This window comes from Zonotrichia albicollis, chromosome 16 (genome assembly GCF_047830755.1).
Source record: "Zonotrichia albicollis isolate bZonAlb1 chromosome 16, bZonAlb1.hap1, whole genome shotgun sequence".
In the NCBI taxonomy this organism is placed as follows: domain Eukaryota; kingdom Metazoa; phylum Chordata; class Aves; order Passeriformes; family Passerellidae; genus Zonotrichia; species Zonotrichia albicollis.
In genome coordinates this window covers 10,241,006-10,258,093 of record NC_133834.1, presented here as the reverse complement: position 1 = coordinate 10,258,093, position 17,088 = coordinate 10,241,006, and the positions used below count along the sequence as shown (strand labels likewise).

Sequence of the window (17,088 nt, the reverse complement as noted above, 5' to 3'; positions counted from 1 at the left end):
GTGTGATGAAGTCTGCTCTGCCTTCTTGCATCACAGCTGCAGTGCTGGCTGTTGTTGATTTTTCCCTGTTGCAGGAAGGTTTCATGGTACAGCAGTTTCTCCCTGTTTGCGCTCCTCGGGATCAAAGATGGATGCAAGCAGGGACATCAGTGGTCTTGTGCTAAGGGCAGAGTATTTGAGAGCCATTTATTAGATATTCTTCATTGAAAAATATGCTGTTTGATGCCAAGTGAAACTTTCCATGGTTACGGAGTGTGGACACCTATTTAACAGGATAGAGTCTGAAAATTTTGCTGGTTGTTCTTTTCATCCTGGTATCTCAGTATTATGCCGGAGTAAATAATTTGGATCACCAGCTCAGGTGGCATTTACACCAGTGATCTATAAACACTGAAGAGATGATATTTGGGTTTGAAATAATTTGATAGAGATGATGAATAAGTAACATATAGTATTATTCTGTACTTGTGGAATATCCAGGAGGAATGTTTGAACTGATTCTAGTGTCTGCTGCAGTAACTGGACAGAAATAGAACGGAATTTACAATGATGTGGAGGAAGAGATAAACTTTATTAACAAATGTGGCTTTTGGATTCTCCCATCATATTCACTGCAGTCTTCTAATTTCCCTGATAGCTGCTGGATTTGTGCATCATTTATATCCTGATAAGATACCAGGGTTGCCACTTATTCAATACTTGGCATCTTTGGTCCAGGTGGTCAGACTGCAGTATCGCACTCCTCTCCCTGGAGTAAAGATAGGTGAGTCTCACTGCAAGCTGTCTCTGGATCTCTAAGTAACCCAGGGTTATAACTGAATGCAGGCCTTGGTAAGAAAGCCATCTCTCCATCTCTCCAGCCTCAAGATCTGTGTCTTGCCAACAGAAAACCACAGTGCAGGACTTGTGGATTTGACTGACAAAAGCTGAGGCTGTGTCATAGCTAACTGCTGTGCAATTTGATTTCAGACAAAGAGACAAACCATGGATTCAGTATTTGTGCCTGAAAATGGCTACCTTGATTTACTGCACAGTGATATTGACCCAGTGCATCTGTGTACTTTCTTTGATCCAAAGTCATCTGGAGATGAAGAAGGTGACTTCTCTACAGGTTAGTAAAACCACTAAAAAAATACTTGACTGGTTTAGTCTTCACACTGTAAGTTATTGCCATCTCCTCTCAGCTCCAAAGCCACCTAATGGCAGTTTATTATGAGGGCTGATAAAGTCTACAGGCACTTTGGTGGTAGGATGTGGTTAAGTTTGTCTGTATCTGTACACACAGTGACTGCTTCCAGAACTGTCATGTTTTTAAATTGTACATATTTGTAGCATCCTGCTCAGTCAGTCTAACAAAACACACTGTACTGTCACTCACCAGGGCATGACAGTGTCTTTCATTTGGATATCATTCCTGGAAGTAGTTTATTTGCAAATGTTCCTGTCATAAGCTGGCCAAGTGTAATTGTCAACACACCTCTGTGGCTTGAAGCCAAAAGTTTTGCTAAACAGAGACTTTTAGATGAGTTTGTGATGAACACAGTCCCTGAGCAAACAGCTTTACGTTCTGAGATCCTAAGGCACCAAAACAATGGGCTTTCATTACCAGGTGCCATTTTCCAGCTTTTTGGGACACAATGATTTTATAATTCCATTACAAATGAAAAAGCAGAAGGGCAAGAGTATAAAGTTGATAATTTCTTGGAATTCAGTTCCTACAAGTAATCAGATCAGGAGGTTGCCCTGGATCTCAAACTTTGTGTTCCTGACTTTTTGTGGAATTTGTGGACTGATCTGCTCTCCCTTCTCTGAGTGTTCTGTTATAAAAGTATGGAAGTCTGTCTGTGGTATGGAGCATTAGCTGAGCTTATGTTAAACAAATGAGCTGGACCATGGATTGAGAATGGCACTGAGAGGAGAAGAGCTAGTGTATGCCAGGCATGAAATCTCAGCTCTGTGCCAAATAGGTGGAAAATATTACCAGTTTGGAGCATTGTGGCTTTCATGAGTGACCAATGCCAGTAGGCACATGGGCAAATCAGTGGAGAACTGAGCACCAGAATTATCTTTATGATTGATCATTTCCCAGGTTGGGCTTTTCCCTCTCAGTTTCTGACTGTTAAAAACAGCTGCAGGAGTGTTCCTTACTCCATGGCCTCACATGCTCAGTGACTGAAAGTAGCATGAATTAGGGGTCAAGCACTGACTCATGCTATCACTGATTGGAATGCTTTTGAGCCTTAGCAATGTCTGAGATGATGCAGGTAAATCAAACATCATCAGGACATGGCAGCAGTCCCTGGAAGCTGGGCATCTCTGCTGTGAAGGTTTTGGCATGGTCCCTGGCCAACTGGCAACTTCACAGGCAAATTGCAGTGCAGTTCAGGGGTTAGCATGGACACAGCATTGTTCTGAACAGGGCATCTGATACCACCATAGCCTGAAGGATAAGAAGGTTTAATAAGCTGTATGAATCTGGGCTTGATCATCACAGAATGCACTTAGGAAGTATTTTATTTACTAAGAGAGATGAGGTCTCAGAGTTCAGCCAAAGAAAAGTTCTGATTTCCAGGTGAGTGTGAATTACTGAGAGTTCAGTTCTGTTCCTTCTAGCCAACACACAATGAAAAGCCAAAGCCTTCTGCTGAAGTAACAAATCTGCCTGTTCTGCATGTCCTGCTATCTGCTTTTTTATGCTTGGTTATGGCATTCATTGAGCCAATGCATGTTCCTTATTAACTCTAGATCTTGAAGTTGATGCCAGCAACTATGAACAGTTCAATAATATGGATTTCCCATATGAAAATGGAGATGGGTTCTACCCCTGTTGCAACACCACGGATGCTTATGCTAAAATGGGTATGAAAGGAATTTTTGTTTTTTAAATCACTATTTTACAATCAGTTGCTATAGCTATTTCTTATAAACTCTGTTCTCAATCTGGAGCCATGGTATTTACTCAAGCAGCCTTTCCCTCGTGTGATAGATCTGATTTAGAGCATCTGAACCTGTGCATTGTGGGGAAACTGATTAACAGTAGCTTGTGGTTTTTGGGGGAAAATCTCTCTATTAATGTCTCCTTCTGCTTAATACTTCCTTTCTCTACTTCTCTTTTCTTGTGATCTTTATTTCCTGAACAACAAGTTACAAGAAAAACTTAATTTAACTCCTCCATTTTACTTACACTGCAGAGTTCTGTTAATGAGGATAAGCTTACTAGTTTTGCTGTGACATTTACTGTGTCATTACTGTGTTCCTCTTTTGTTTTTTTTCTTTTGTTGCTAGCTGAATTAGTAGAATATGTGCTCAAGGATCAGCAGGAGAAGCAGGTTGAAGACATTTTTGGTAAGATTGATATGGCTAAGAGTAACTTGCTCCATGACGTTGTTCTGTCTAACATGTGCTTCATCCCCCCAGTTTGAACACTAGGAAAGTTTCTCTACCTCTGGTATCTTCTCCCTTACCCCTGGGTACAGTGTCCCAGGATTTTCTTGGAAAACCTGAGGATTTTATGCATTTTTGCAGGCCTTTCTCAAAGATGCAGTTTTGTCTCTGACTAAGCTGCGGATCAGCCTCACTGTCCAGTGCATTCATAGCTTCAATAGCATCACACCTACCCTGAGCACAGCAGGATGATACACATAAGTCCCCAGAGCACTTTGCATGTGTATAAAGACAGTTTGCACACACTGATTTCTGTCCAGGATGCACAGAGCTGCCTGAGGAAGTGTCAAGTTTTACTTCTCACCCTGAGTAATGCAGCAGTGCTATTACATATACAGTGAATCATTTCTTCATCCATTCTTGACTGGACACATTGCTTGGCTTATGGTACCAAATCATTGTTTTGGTAGCAGCACAACTGCAGCTATTTACTATTCCAGAACAGATATATCAATAGTTGCCTCTTGAGAAATCCATAGAACCAGAAAGTTCACAGAATATCTGTATATCCTATTTTATGTTTGAGCAAAATAATTTGGACTAATTTACCAAAGGTCAGTATTTCCCTAGAATAGTCCTGGCTGCAGGAAGCTCATATAGCTTTTCAAATGATATATACTGCTTCCTCATGTGTTTAGAATTTGCAACCAATGGCAATATTTTTATTGGTTTTACCAAAAAACAGAATGCAATATTAGTTCTTAAGTATTTTCCAGTAAAAGTATGGTGTGGATGACTTCACAGTTCTTGCAGCACAGAATATAAAATCTTTTTAGAACCCTTCATTCTGTCTCTTAAAGGATCTAATCCCTTTAGTGCATAAATTGAGTAGTACTGAGATCACACTGTGACACTGCTGCAATGTTTTATCCTTTGCTCATCATTAGAGCATTGAGAAGTACTTATGGTTTATTAGCCCCTGCCAGTAGATTAATAGTTTGCAGTTCAGAAATTAACACAGGGTGACAAAGTCTGCACTCAGAGCTTGTGGGCTTTCTAAGTCATGTGGCTCTGGGTACATCTTTTATCACGTTATTTGGTTTTTTTCTTTTATTTGGAGCATATTTCATCTTTGCTCTCTATTGGTGTGTTTCTCTTGCTTTTACTCCTCTCTGTAATTTTTTTAGGAGAACAAAGTTTGACATTGCACCATATTTCATGTTTTTAGCAGGGAACCTTATTTTGGATGACATTGCTGCCGAAAACACTGAGAAATTTCCTGACATAAAGATGCAGTCATGTCTTAAACGAAGTAAGTGTAAGCAGTGGGAACATGAAAAGCTTTGTGCCTGAGTCCTAAACGTGCATTCCACCCCTTGGCTTTAGCACAGCCCCAGTGCATTTGTCATGCAGCTCTTCAGTGACAGCAGCCGAGCTTCCTCTGCCTCGGTCTTGTGGGCAGGAACTGAAAGCTCTTCCAAGCGTAGAATTTACAGTTCGCAGAATTTGTTTTCCTGTAACAAAACATTAAATTAATGTTATATTTCTTTGCATTTTTGTCATCCTCATGGCAGTGTTGACTTTGTTCTCAGTGTATCTATAGCTCAGTAAGCATTGGCTGAACAATTGCCTTTTTAATTGCAAGAACAACAGCAAACATCTGTGGCACAAAAATCTGCAGCCTAATTAAAACTTCACAGAGCAAAATAACATGAGGCTTTTCATCTTCATTTTTATACATTGGGCCTGTACAGTCCTGAAATAGCTGAATTGAAACTGGCAACACCCCCTTCTACTTAAAATAAGTTTCATGGGTTAAATTTGAAGTTACCAAAATTTAGCCACTTAGTTTGACTTTGCTTTCTTTCAGCTTTCTTAGGCTCTGCAGCAGAGAGTTATTATGATGCTTCAGAACCCAAATATAAGAAAATTGGTGAGTCATTGGCTGAATAAGAAAAGGTTATTGAACATATATTGTCTCATGTTCCAAAATTCCATCTTCTGTTAGGTACTGTAACTTTTCTGGTACCTTCCAGAAATTTTGCTGTCATAGATTTGATGATTTTGATCATCATGCATTTTCATGTTTCTGCAAAAATCACACTTTTAGATTTCTCTGACTAATTTATGATATAAAAAATCCACATCCTCTTATCTGCAGCTATTACATTGTGTAACTTAGGATCAGCTACGTGGTAGCCTAAGAACACTTGGATCCTTATGCTTCAAAAGTACATGTTCCTACCAGGTGATAGGAAAATTACTTGCTTAACATCAGCAGAGGCACAGTTGACCTTTCCTAAATCCACATGAGAGAAGAAAGAAAAATAATGGAGACCTGGATCAGTGCCAAATTCTGTAAATTTTATCACGTACATCTTTTTTTTCCACTGGAATTTTGGAAGATGTCTCACTTGTAACAAGAAGGCTCAAACTCAGGAAATGCAGAGCTATGACCTGAGTCATATTATCCATCAGGTCACAGCTCCACATGCCCTGGGTTTGATCCTCTTTCTTCCAAGTGTGACATCTTCCAAAAGTCCAGTGAAACATCCTAGTGAAAATAATAACTGTGAAGAGATGATTTCTTGGTCTAGTCCATGCTGTAAAGTCTTTTAAACCAAAGAAAGAAAGGGAGGAAGGGAAATTTCTAGATTTTGCACATTGTTAGACCATCTACAGGACAACACCTGGGGCCAGCAGGCAGGCTGGAACTTGTCTCCCTGGTGTGAACTGGTGCTAATGTTCTCAGCCAACTGTAGCCTAAAGGGGTATCTCAGGCAGAGTTAACCAGCAAAATACTCCTCCAAAATCCAGGTGAGAACAGCCCGTTTTAGCAGCAATAGTTTGAACTATTTTCTATTGTGTTTTGGGTGGACATCTGACTGGTTTTATATCAGCACACCTCCCAAGGCTCCTAAGGGGACTCTGGCTGTACCAAAGCCCAGGGGCCATGCACATATTGGGGGGTGGCCAAAGCAGTGTGTGACCTAGAGTTCATCCAGAGTGCTGGGATCTGGGACTGCACCTCAGCACAGGGCAGCTAAGGAGCTGGCACAGACTGCCTGGAAGTCTGAGAGAATACACATGTGCACCATGACTGCCATCCATGCTGGTTTTCCAGGGTTCTTATGGAGTTCTGAGGGAGTGGGGAGGGAGAACTGAGCAGAAAAATCATGCTTGCTAGCTCTGGGAATGATATCAGAGTTTCTACTGAAGTGGTACCTGCTGACTGTAGTTGTTTGGACACAGGTGAAGTTCCTGGCAGTTAGTAGCTGTTAAAGGTGGATTCATTTCTATTTGCTTAAGTTCCTTTGTATATTCAGCACTTTTAAAAGCCTATATTTACACCACACTACTAATAATAGTTTTCCATAAGAAAATAGCACATCAGTTCCAAATGCCTCACCCTACAGAACCTGCATTCCAGATGAAAGGACCATCCCAGAGCTAACAGGTGCTTTGTGAAGCTGCACCCATCCTTATTGGTGGAAGTCCTTAGAATATTATCAGTTTTTCTACTGTCCTTGACCCAGTGAAGGTGCTGAGGAAGGAACATTTACATAAGACAGTATAAGTACTGTGTAGAAAAATCTAATTGACAAAAATATGAGCTACTTGACAAAATCAGGAGTTTCTTTAACCTGTCACAGGTGTCACAGTAGGATCCTGCAAAGGCAAATGCATCAGCTCTTCAGAAGTGCAAGACTACCTACAGCAAAGACAATAATGAGTACTAAAGTTCAAAGTAAGCCAAGGATGAGATTCTTTCAAAGGAATTAAATGAAATAGTGGCACAAACCCCAGACAAGTCTGTAGCTCCTAATAAAAACATCAGACCACAGAAAGTGATGAAGTACAGACTGACTTGTTGCAGCTAGACAGGAGAGGGAAGGAAAAAGCAAAACCAACTCTGAGAATAGGGGTGTTGTAAAACCAATGAAACTAACACACTAATTCAAATAAGCAGGTGTGTCTTACTTGATCTGTAGGAGTCTTTTGACAAGATGAAATTGTACAACGCACAAACATCTCACCCCATTTGTTCTATTCTTGGAGGAAAAAAATATGCTGCAGAGGAGATGCATGTTTAAAAGGTCTGGTGTTTGTGACTGTTCTCTGGGAGAACTTAACACACACTCTTTGTCCTTACAAGCACTGTAGTGTCTAAGTAGGGAGTCAAGGTCCCCAGTTTATTGCTTGTGGGCCTCTCTGCTTTTGTGCAATATTGAGACAGCAAACTGTGCTTGGAAAATCAGTACAGCCAATGTACTGATTGTTATGTCTTATCTGTCAGTCATCCATGTGTAGGGTCATGTACATCTAGATACATCTGAAAATAAGTGAGGAAACCTGAAGAAAAAGAAAATTTAAAGAGAAACTACAAAGAAGAAAAAGTGATCTACTACAGAATTTAATAAATACATTTTAGATTTTGAGAGCTAAATTGTTTTCCGACAGCTATTAAGGATTGTTCTTGCTTTTGGAAAGCAAGAACAATATCCAGCTGATCAAAATCAAGTGCTTTATCTTATCTACTGAGACCTCTTCTTTGGTTCCTTTAAATTCTATCAATGAGATAACTTTCTCCTTTTGTTTTGCTATTTTATTTTAAAGTGGAAGTCCCTGCAGCCTCTGCAGGGAGTGGCAGTTTCTTCGCTATGCCTCTCAACAGCCACCCAGTGAGCTGCACCTCCCTAACCAACCAGCACATGTCCTGTTCTGTTCCTGCTGCCCACGGGCTGGAAAGGAGCCTCATCATTCCTGGTAGGCAGAGCACAGCTGTAGCTGTGCAGCTGTACACAGGCTGATTTACACATGGGGAAAACTCTCTTGTAAATCTTGTCTTTGACCATGAGCAATGGCAGGAAAATGGCAAGTAAGGCAGCTGTTACGGGTGTGGCACTCACTAAAAGAATGGAAAATATTCAAGGGAAATTAAAAGGGCATTGCTCCTAATTGAGTAGAATGAATCTTTTATTTAATTGGTGCAGGTTATAACAGAACAGTTATTTACTATATGCTAATCTAAGTAATTACTAACTTGTCTTAAGAATAGGAAGTCACAAAATTTTTCATTATTAAACTTTAATTTAGTTCTAATTTCTTTTTCACCCAGAGATTTGTAAAGGACTGAGGGATAATTACATTTCCAGCAGTAGAGCAAAATCTAGGCTGTGATTTAGCTCATTAAAAGTGAGCAGTGATCCCACTGATACGTTGTGTAGGCACCTGGCCTGGGCCATGCTGGGTAGCAGAGGGTGCTCATGGCACACTGAGAAGTGCTAATGACAAAGGCCCAGTTCAACACCTTCCACTGTCAAGTCTGTGCTGGAAAGGAACCAAAGCCAGTGTGTAAATTGGGAGCCTTGAAATACCTCATGTCAGCTGAAGCAGCATAAAGTAGCAGAAGAAATTGTGTCCCACCTACAGAAACTCAGAGCTATGGCTGATTAAATTGCAAGCACTGAATCATCAAAAAACTTTCCCAGTGTGAGTTGAGAGGGAGGGTGCTTGTACAACCTGAATGATGTGCAGTTATTTGGGAAGGATGTAGTGCAAGAAAGGTAAATTTAACGCAGATACATACTATTTACACATTTTCTCTTCTCTGGATCTTTGACTGTACATTTACAGACAATTGCCTTAAGCACTTTTCCCTATGATAACAGAATTTCTCTTTAGGCTATTGAAAACAGTGGCTGCTAAAAGCTGGGTAATCCCTTGTATTTCAAGCTCATTATACCTTGTAACAGCTCTTTTTTTAATGGGTTCTATGGACCTCATGTGATCCTGTGAATTCTCCACTGGGAAGATTTGCCTATAAGCTGCCAGAAAGTACTGTTAGAAAACTTTCTCATAAAGCTTTAGAAGGCAGAACCCTTTAAAAACAGAAGAGTAATTATTCTGCATTCATTTCAGGATTGTCAGAACCTTTGACCTCAGAGTGCCTACCAGCCAGTGTAAAAGGGTACCAAGAGAATCCAGGCTTGGTAGGTGCTCCTCAGCAGATATTTAATTTTGTTCTTGAAAATGGCACATCTGAAGTTATAGTATATCCAGGTAAGAGTGATAGCTTTTTATCCCCATAAAGAGGCATAAAGTGCTAAAAAAATCAATGCTGCCAACAGCAGCATTGATTAAATTCAGTTACTGATAGCTATGATATGCTGGAACTATGCTTTGTTTCTTGCCAGTGCTGACATCTTCCATGGAAACATTCATGTCTCCAGTTTTTCCAGTTAATTTATGTGGTAAGTAGAAAATTGGGGATTATTGGGGTAGTAGTAGAAAATTGGGGTACAGCACTTTGAACTGGGAGAGAAACCATATTGCTTCTACTCAAAACCTGTTCTCCCCTTCAGACTTTACTCCTATTGACCTTAAAAAACCAAAACTGGATGGTATTTCCTTCTTTGTATTGGTCACTGGCTGCTTACTCTGATCCAAAATGTACAGATAGGAGTTGTGGAGCTTCAGGTTCAGCAGCCAATCCCTGTGTTTGCTATGACATCCGGTTTCAGAAAGAAACCAGGTTTAGTTAAAACAATGCAAAGCCCAGGGCGCTGGAGCACCCTCAGGAAGGGGGAGATGATCTGATGCTGGCATGGCCTGAGCATCTGAAGCGCTCAGTGCTGGCAGCCACACTGCAGCCAGCTCCCATGGAAGCCCCAAAACCAACTTATTTAACTAAGCAATACTGAAAGCTAATGCTCAGAATGGTTTATAATGAAATCAGAGCCTTGGTCAGGATTTAACAGTCCCACTTCAGTTAACAAACTTTCCTTCCAGCCCTCAGAGGGCTGTTGGAACCCAGAGTTTGGTATCAGTGTTGTTGCTGGTCCCTGTGCCCAGTGCAGGAGTTTGTTGCCCTCTGGTGGCTTCCACTGCCCCAAAAGCAAAAGTATAATATGGAGATTAAGAGGCAAATATCCCTAGGTGTGGGGGAGTCTTTGTAAATTGTATTTACTTTTTATGTAAATAAACAACTCCAGTAATTCCAACTGATTTACTGCAGCACAACATACGTATACCACCAGCCCTGGAATTCCCGATGCAGCAGTAGCAGATAAATGTAAGATGCCAAACCAGTTTTTCTTTTACTTTTTTAAAAGTTCTTCACTCCTACCTGCTTTGAATAGTTTCCCATCTAAATGTCTCATTACAGATTATTTTTTCTGTTCTTCCATTTTGTTTTCTTAGTTAATAAAATAAAAAGTAAATAAAAACCAGACATTTGCTTGCCCAACCTTTCTATATTTAATATCTTTCTTACTGGAGGCCTGTGGTGCTTCCCTTTTAGAAGCAATTGTGAACTCTAACTATTCTGAAGGTTGCTGGCATGCAGGGTAGGAATTAATTTCCAGATCTCTGAAATGGTAAGATTTGTATTTCTTTTAGATCATATCAAGATGATCAAGATGATATTCTGGTATGAAACACATTTGTGCATATTTAGGGAAATTAATCTGTTTTGGTTTAGGTAATTTTTTGCACATCTCTGCTGTGTGTGGGTCTGAGACTCTGAGGTTGACTTGTTACAGCCTCTGACAATTTAAATTCTGTCTTGCACCTGCAAAGCTTTTCCTACCAAAAGTTTTGTCAAAACTGATACTCTGCAATTACCAATCTATAGAAAATGTGTTCTCTCTGAAAAATTCCCAATTCCTTTGTGTGAAGGAGACACTGTTCACCTGACTCAACTACAAAAGTCTGCAGTAGTTTGAAAGCAAACAGGTGAAAAGAAAGAAAACTGGACAGCAATGGGACTTTGTCAGGGAGAGTAATGGGTAAACACTGTTACCAGGAGTCACTTCTCTGTGACATTCATCTTTAGTGCTGGGCTACAAGGTGTAGAATAACAAAAGGAAGCTATTGCTTTTGAAGAAATAAAGAAGCACTATGTGTGAACACGAATTTATGCAAAACACTGACATTTGAAAAGAACAGTGAATGTCACCTGGAATGGTAAATCTGCTTCCCACAACTGTCAGAACAGCTGTGGTCTTTTTTGATGCCATTCTACCTCTATCAGTGCACATCAGCAGAATTCTACTTGTGGGAGAATTTTATTCATTTTTCCTTGTAAAATGAACAAAATATCTCTTACTCTGAATATGTGCTACAATGAACTTGGAAATTTGCATTAATCTTATTGTTAAAATTAGTAAAGCTGAATCGGTGATTATCTAGGTGTCTTTGTCAAGTATATTGTTTCGTTTCTCCAGATTTAGAGAAATTTCAAGAAGTTCAAGATTCCATAATTCCTTCTGAAGAACCTTTCAAAAGACCAGGTGAGTTTAGAACTCTTGAACTTAAACCTTCCAATATTTTTTGGAAAAAGATTCTGTGTTTCTTTCCATACAGAGAAGCTCCTTGTAGGAATTATTCAACAATTTGTGAAGCTGTTCTGAGGGTCTGAACACAATTCCTGGTTTCAAGATATTAGACTTGGCTTCCTGTAGATATCTAGCTGTAGTAGCTGCTTAGCAGCTCAGTGTACTTCACTGGTTTTATCCTCTGTACAGAGAGCTCCACAATTATTCAGTTCATGGATGTGAAAGTGTCTGTTGTGCCTGCACTTCTCAGCTGCAGTAGCATGGGGTAAATCCAGCCCTATTGGCTTTATGGGAATGCCTGTGCTTTCACCATATTGCAATCAGGCACTTAAGCCACCATGAAATGATATTGTAATTTGTGGACTGGTTCCTTCAGTTTGTGTATGCTCTTTATTTCTCTAGAGCAAGTGGAAACTTTCTGTTCATCCCTTAAGGATTATTTCCGAGACACGTGCAAATCTGTGACCATGGAGCGGGAAGTAAATCTGGATCACCTGTTCATTGATGGGACACTTGTTCAAAGTCAAACTGAAACCAAGACTGGAAAGAACAGTGCAAAAGCAATGGAAAAGGAGCTGGTAACCTGCAGCCTGCAAGAGAAGGAAAAGACAGCCATTGACAGAAGCCAAATATTTCAAATCCCACAGCGTAAAGACTTAGAGACTAAAGTGATTGTGGTGCTGGGGAAAGCAGGAATGGGCAAAAGCATTCTTGTTCAGAAGATCTGCCAGGACTGGTCCAATGGAGAGTTTTCTCAGTTTGAATTTGTATTTTGGTTTGACTGCAAAATAAGCTTGCCTGAGAAGCAATACAGCCTGAAGGAACTGCTGCTTGAATTTTTTGTAAAGCCTCAAGAGGGAAGCAAAGAGATCTTTGAGTATATGTTGCAAAATCCTGATAAAGTCCTTCTGATTTTTGATGGTTTTAAAGGGTTGCACGATCACGAGAATTTTCCTCGTTGCTCAGCCAGCCAGCCTGAAAAGGATTTGTGCAGCATAAAGGAGCTGCTTTCAGGACTCATCCAGAAAAAGATACTCAATGGCTGTACTTTATTATTTACAGCAAGGCCAAAAGACAAACTGTACCAGTTCGTGTCCAAAGTGGATAAGACTATTGAAATTGTAGGATTTTCCCCTCAGCAGAGAGAATTGTACATAACCAAATACTTTGAAGAATCACTCTACTGTGATAGTGCACTGAAATTAATCAAAGAGTGTGAGTACTTGTTCAGTCATTGTTACAGCCCTGTTATGTGTAGATTTGTTTGTTTTCTCTGTGAGACAGTGCTTGAAATGGGAGAGAAAAGTCTTCCTTCAACTCTTACTGAAGTCTTCCTGAAATTTTTTCAGCAGAAGATAATGTTTATGCAAACAGATGTTACAAATGTTACAACCACAAAAAATCAAGAGAATCTTGTTACCCTAGCTCGTGTAGCCTGGTGTCTTGGAGAAAAGCACCAAAGTGCCATGAAAAGTGATCTTATTCCTTCTAAGGAAGTTAAAGAGTTTGCTCTGAAGTATGGGTTCTTCCTGCCATTTGCGTTCCCCAGACATTCAGATAGTGAAGAAGAGGAATTTGGGTGCACATTCTCTGATTTTGTCATTCAGAATTTCTTGTGTGCGCTTCACCTTTTGTTAGCAGAAGAGCTCAAGGATAAAAATCTAACAAAGTACCTGTCTTTTCTATCCAAGAAGAAAAAACCTTATAACTGGTTAGATTTAATGCCTCGGTTTGTGGCTGGTTTGATGTTTCTCCAGGATGATCCCTGCTTCTGCTCTCTTTCAAATGAGGATGAAAAACAGTCAACCAAGAAGCAGAAGACCCTCTTGAAATACATTAGAAGGCTGCAGATTGATACTCTCTGTCCAGAGAGGTTGCTGGAGCTTTTATGTTGTGTTTATGAAACACAGAACAATTATCTCCTGCAGCATGTGGCCTTAAGGCTGGAGCCAAAGTTGTCTTTTCTGGGCATAGCTCTTACACCACCTGATGTCCATGTACTGCACTCTGTTTTGAAAAGGTCAAGAAAAGAGTTTTCCTTGGATTTGCAGAACAGCAGCATTGACATGCCAGGGCTGCAGGCCTTGGTCAGCCTGAGGAATGTGACATCGTTCAGGTTGGTCACTCTCTGTACCTCATAGCACTGTGTGTAAATGACACTTTCATGCAACAACAGCAGTCACATCTGTTGGTTTTGCATGTTTTGTCACTTCACAGGGCTTCCCTCAGTGACACAGTCAGGCTCTGGAAATCTTTAGAACAGACAAAAGACTACGAACTGCTGAAAGCATCCACAGAGAAATTTGTTCTTGATCCCTTTAAGGCAAAGACAATGAAGGACATCAGTGACCTCTCTGACCTTGTAGAGATGCAGGAGAAGATGATGAATTGGTAGGATCATTTATGGTCAAAACTCCTCTTATACCAACTGATACCAATAGCAGCTTATGAAAACAGGGTTTCACCACCAGTGCTGGACAATGGAGTTGTCTGCTTGTCCAGAGGAGAAGTAACTAAGGCAGTGCAAGCTCCTGGGTCATTGTGGGGGGTTCTCCCACCCCCATGTGAGGTGGCTGCCATGGCAGGGATGAGCAGTGACAGCACTGTGAGAGCAGTCACCAAAACTGCCACTGAAAAAGCCAGCTGTCATTCCTCTTTAATCTCTTCCAATTCCTTTCAGTTACAGAACTTGGGCTGATTCTTTCTTCCTGTAGTACCTGGGCATAAATTAAAGCCTGTTTTGCATTGGTCCCAAAGGGGCTGAGTCAGTCCTTTAGCCCAGGAGATAAAATCTTGTGTCACATGGTCTAGAAACCCTGGGCTCCATTCCTGCTGCTGATGTAGCTGGGGGATTGGTTGCAATTAAAATCATGCAGAAGTAAAATTTTGTTGTTTGTTTTGGGTTTTTTTAATGATGACTTCTATTTTAACATGGGTGGAGTATTTTGATTAAAAGATAGACAAAATAGTTTCATGTTTGACAGAAAATAGTTGATTAGAAAAATGTATTTTCAAGTTTTATTGGAAAAAGAGCAAACAATTGCACTATGAAAGGCAATTATTGGATTGAAATTACTCAGTTGAAGAGAGATTAGATCAGAAGTTATTCTAAAGTTTCCTGATTCCTCAGTTAATGCAAGAGTAGTTAATTTTCTGTAGAAGTTTGTAAACAGATTATTTTTAAAGCACTCTTTGGCTGCTAAAATTTTTATCATACTCTGATTCTACTGTGATTTATTTAGTGTGCAAGAAGCATCTGGTTGCACCAGCTATGAAATTCCTGCCATCAGAAACCTCAGAAAACTGGAATTTGCGTAAGTGCTGAACTTCTACTGATTGAGGTGGTCCTGGTTAAGGGGAGCAGTCATGGGTGTTGGCTACAGCCATGGCTCTGATGTACAGTCAGCTGAAAGCACTGAGTAAACCCCAATTATTTCTATCTTGCTTTTCTCTGAACTAGATTTAACTAATGGCCAAAACTCAAAGAACTTTATTCCTGGCTCCTGCAGCAATACAGATCAACAGGGCTCTACCAATTTTTTTTTTTGTTTTGTTTTAGTATAAGTTCCCTCCTGGCCACAAGGTACTGATCTTGTGCCACAGGGCATAAAATATTTTGACTGTGATCCAACTACCTGGGAAATATTCTTTCCCCCAGAAATGCTGAACTTTTCTATCTGAGTCTTCTGACATAATTTTCTACCCTATCAGAGCTAAGGCCATGAGAGGATTACATCAGAAAATGCCTCCCAAATAAATTATTTAGCACCCATTGCCTGGAAGATGGAAGGTTGACTTGGTAACACTATTTTAAAAGTGAGGTTTTAGTAACAGTTTTATTCCCCCAAACTGTAAGCAGCCTCCAAGGCTATTCTATTGCTCAAAATCTCCTTCCATAGCATGTGAATTTGTTTGGGCAGAAACTGCAGCAGTGCAATGGAGAATTCTCATCAGGTGTTCTCATCTGTTTCCTGCTCTGTAAATCTAACCCAACCTGGGACAGCTATGCTTGGCCTCACTTCTGATTGTATGCTGCTTTCTCTTCTAATTTCCTCTTCCAATTTCCCTTTATTTAAATTTTCTTTAAAATGCTAATCCTTTTAAATAACTGAACTTGTTTTGATACCAAAGAAACTCCAAATAGGATATGAGAGACAAATGCTTGGAGCATGAATACCAAAGTGCAATTTATGCTTTAAGCTGCAGTAAAACTTTGATCTTAAGTTAGACTGAATTGTTATTAGTTGGGGGAAAATAACTTTGTTTCCATTTCTCAGTTATACTAAGATGGATGTGTATTTCATCTCAAGATTATACTTACAGTGAAAAACCTGAAAAAGATAAAGAACAGAAATATAAGAATGTAAAACAAGTGAGATAAGTCTTGCAGAGAGGAACAAAAAGTGGCAAATGTATCAATGCTGCTGTGCAAGCTCTGCACTGCCTGGCCTCAGCCTTGTTGGTGCTCATCTGGAGCCTTCACAGCCGAATTCCTTGGTGCAGGTGGTAGGGAATGGCCGCTTCTGAGGGTGTAAACTAGCTTGCATTGGGGGCTGCAGGAAAAGAACTCAAAAGTCCTGAGTTTTGCTGCTTGTGAGCCTGTGAAAAACCTGCTTCATGTCTGTATTTTCTTCCAGGCTGGGTCCAGCATGTGGCCTTCAAGGATTGCTAAAACTCGTGAAAATTCTTGCAGCATTTCCATCACTTCAGCATTTAGAGTGAGTTCTGCTAAAGATGAACTTTGCTAACATTTCTCTTCAGCAGCCCTTGATGATGGAGAAGCTCTTGTACCCAAGAAACATTTTATTTGCCAACTTGACTCCTTGTTTGATGACCAAACTGACCAGCAGAAACATTCCCAAACTCTAACAGCGCCCTAAAAGCTGACACTCCCCATCCTGCCTGGAGACAGCAGGTGGTGTTTTGTTCAGAACCCTGAGTCCCTTCCTGGGGTGTTCCTGGGTGAAGGGTGAAGGTTCAATGCAGAGCCCCTGGGCCCCCCCTCCCTGCCCCACCACTGACAACTTCTGACTGCACTGGAGCTCCAGGACATCCATGACAAACCAACTCTCTCTGAGTTCTGAGCTTCTTTGCACTAGAATCAAGTGTAGCTGCAGTGGCAGGGGTGTGCATGGCACCTGTGGGAAGGTTCTTGGGTTTTGGGAGGGCCTTTGGATATATCAAATATATTCCAGCATTATCTGTCAGATTAGAAGGGGATCCAGTATCTGAAATTCCAGTATCTGACTAGATGTGAGGAAAACTTCATTTTTATTACTTCCTCTCTGGAGAAGGAGAGGTTTAGGCAAGGATTTACAGCCTCTGCTGGATTTTGTCAGTTCTGTATTTTTGTGTGCACAGGAAA

General features: G+C 40.5%; 1 protein-coding gene across 2 annotated transcripts in view; it reads left to right on the top strand.

The window, feature by feature from the left end:
• The window catches only part of CIITA (class II major histocompatibility complex transactivator), a 38,765-nt gene that overhangs the window by 14,781 nt on the left and 6,896 nt on the right, over positions 1-17,088 (top strand). For both annotated transcript variants that reach the window (XM_074553056.1, XM_074553057.1), the window contains 14 exons: positions 970-1,111; positions 2,746-2,859; positions 3,286-3,345; positions 4,613-4,696; positions 5,255-5,317; positions 8,002-8,151; positions 9,307-9,447; positions 9,582-9,638; positions 10,403-10,459; positions 11,613-11,678; positions 12,126-13,839; positions 13,941-14,114; positions 14,966-15,037; positions 16,361-16,441. In XM_074553056.1, coding sequence (XP_074409157.1) covers positions 970-1,111; positions 2,746-2,859; positions 3,286-3,345; positions 4,613-4,696; positions 5,255-5,317; positions 8,002-8,151; positions 9,307-9,447; positions 9,582-9,638; positions 10,403-10,459; positions 11,613-11,678; positions 12,126-13,839; positions 13,941-14,114; positions 14,966-15,037; positions 16,361-16,441 — 2,975 coding nt within the window. The remainder of the gene's footprint in view (positions 1-969; positions 1,112-2,745; positions 2,860-3,285; positions 3,346-4,612; positions 4,697-5,254; positions 5,318-8,001; positions 8,152-9,306; positions 9,448-9,581; positions 9,639-10,402; positions 10,460-11,612; positions 11,679-12,125; positions 13,840-13,940; positions 14,115-14,965; positions 15,038-16,360; positions 16,442-17,088) is intronic.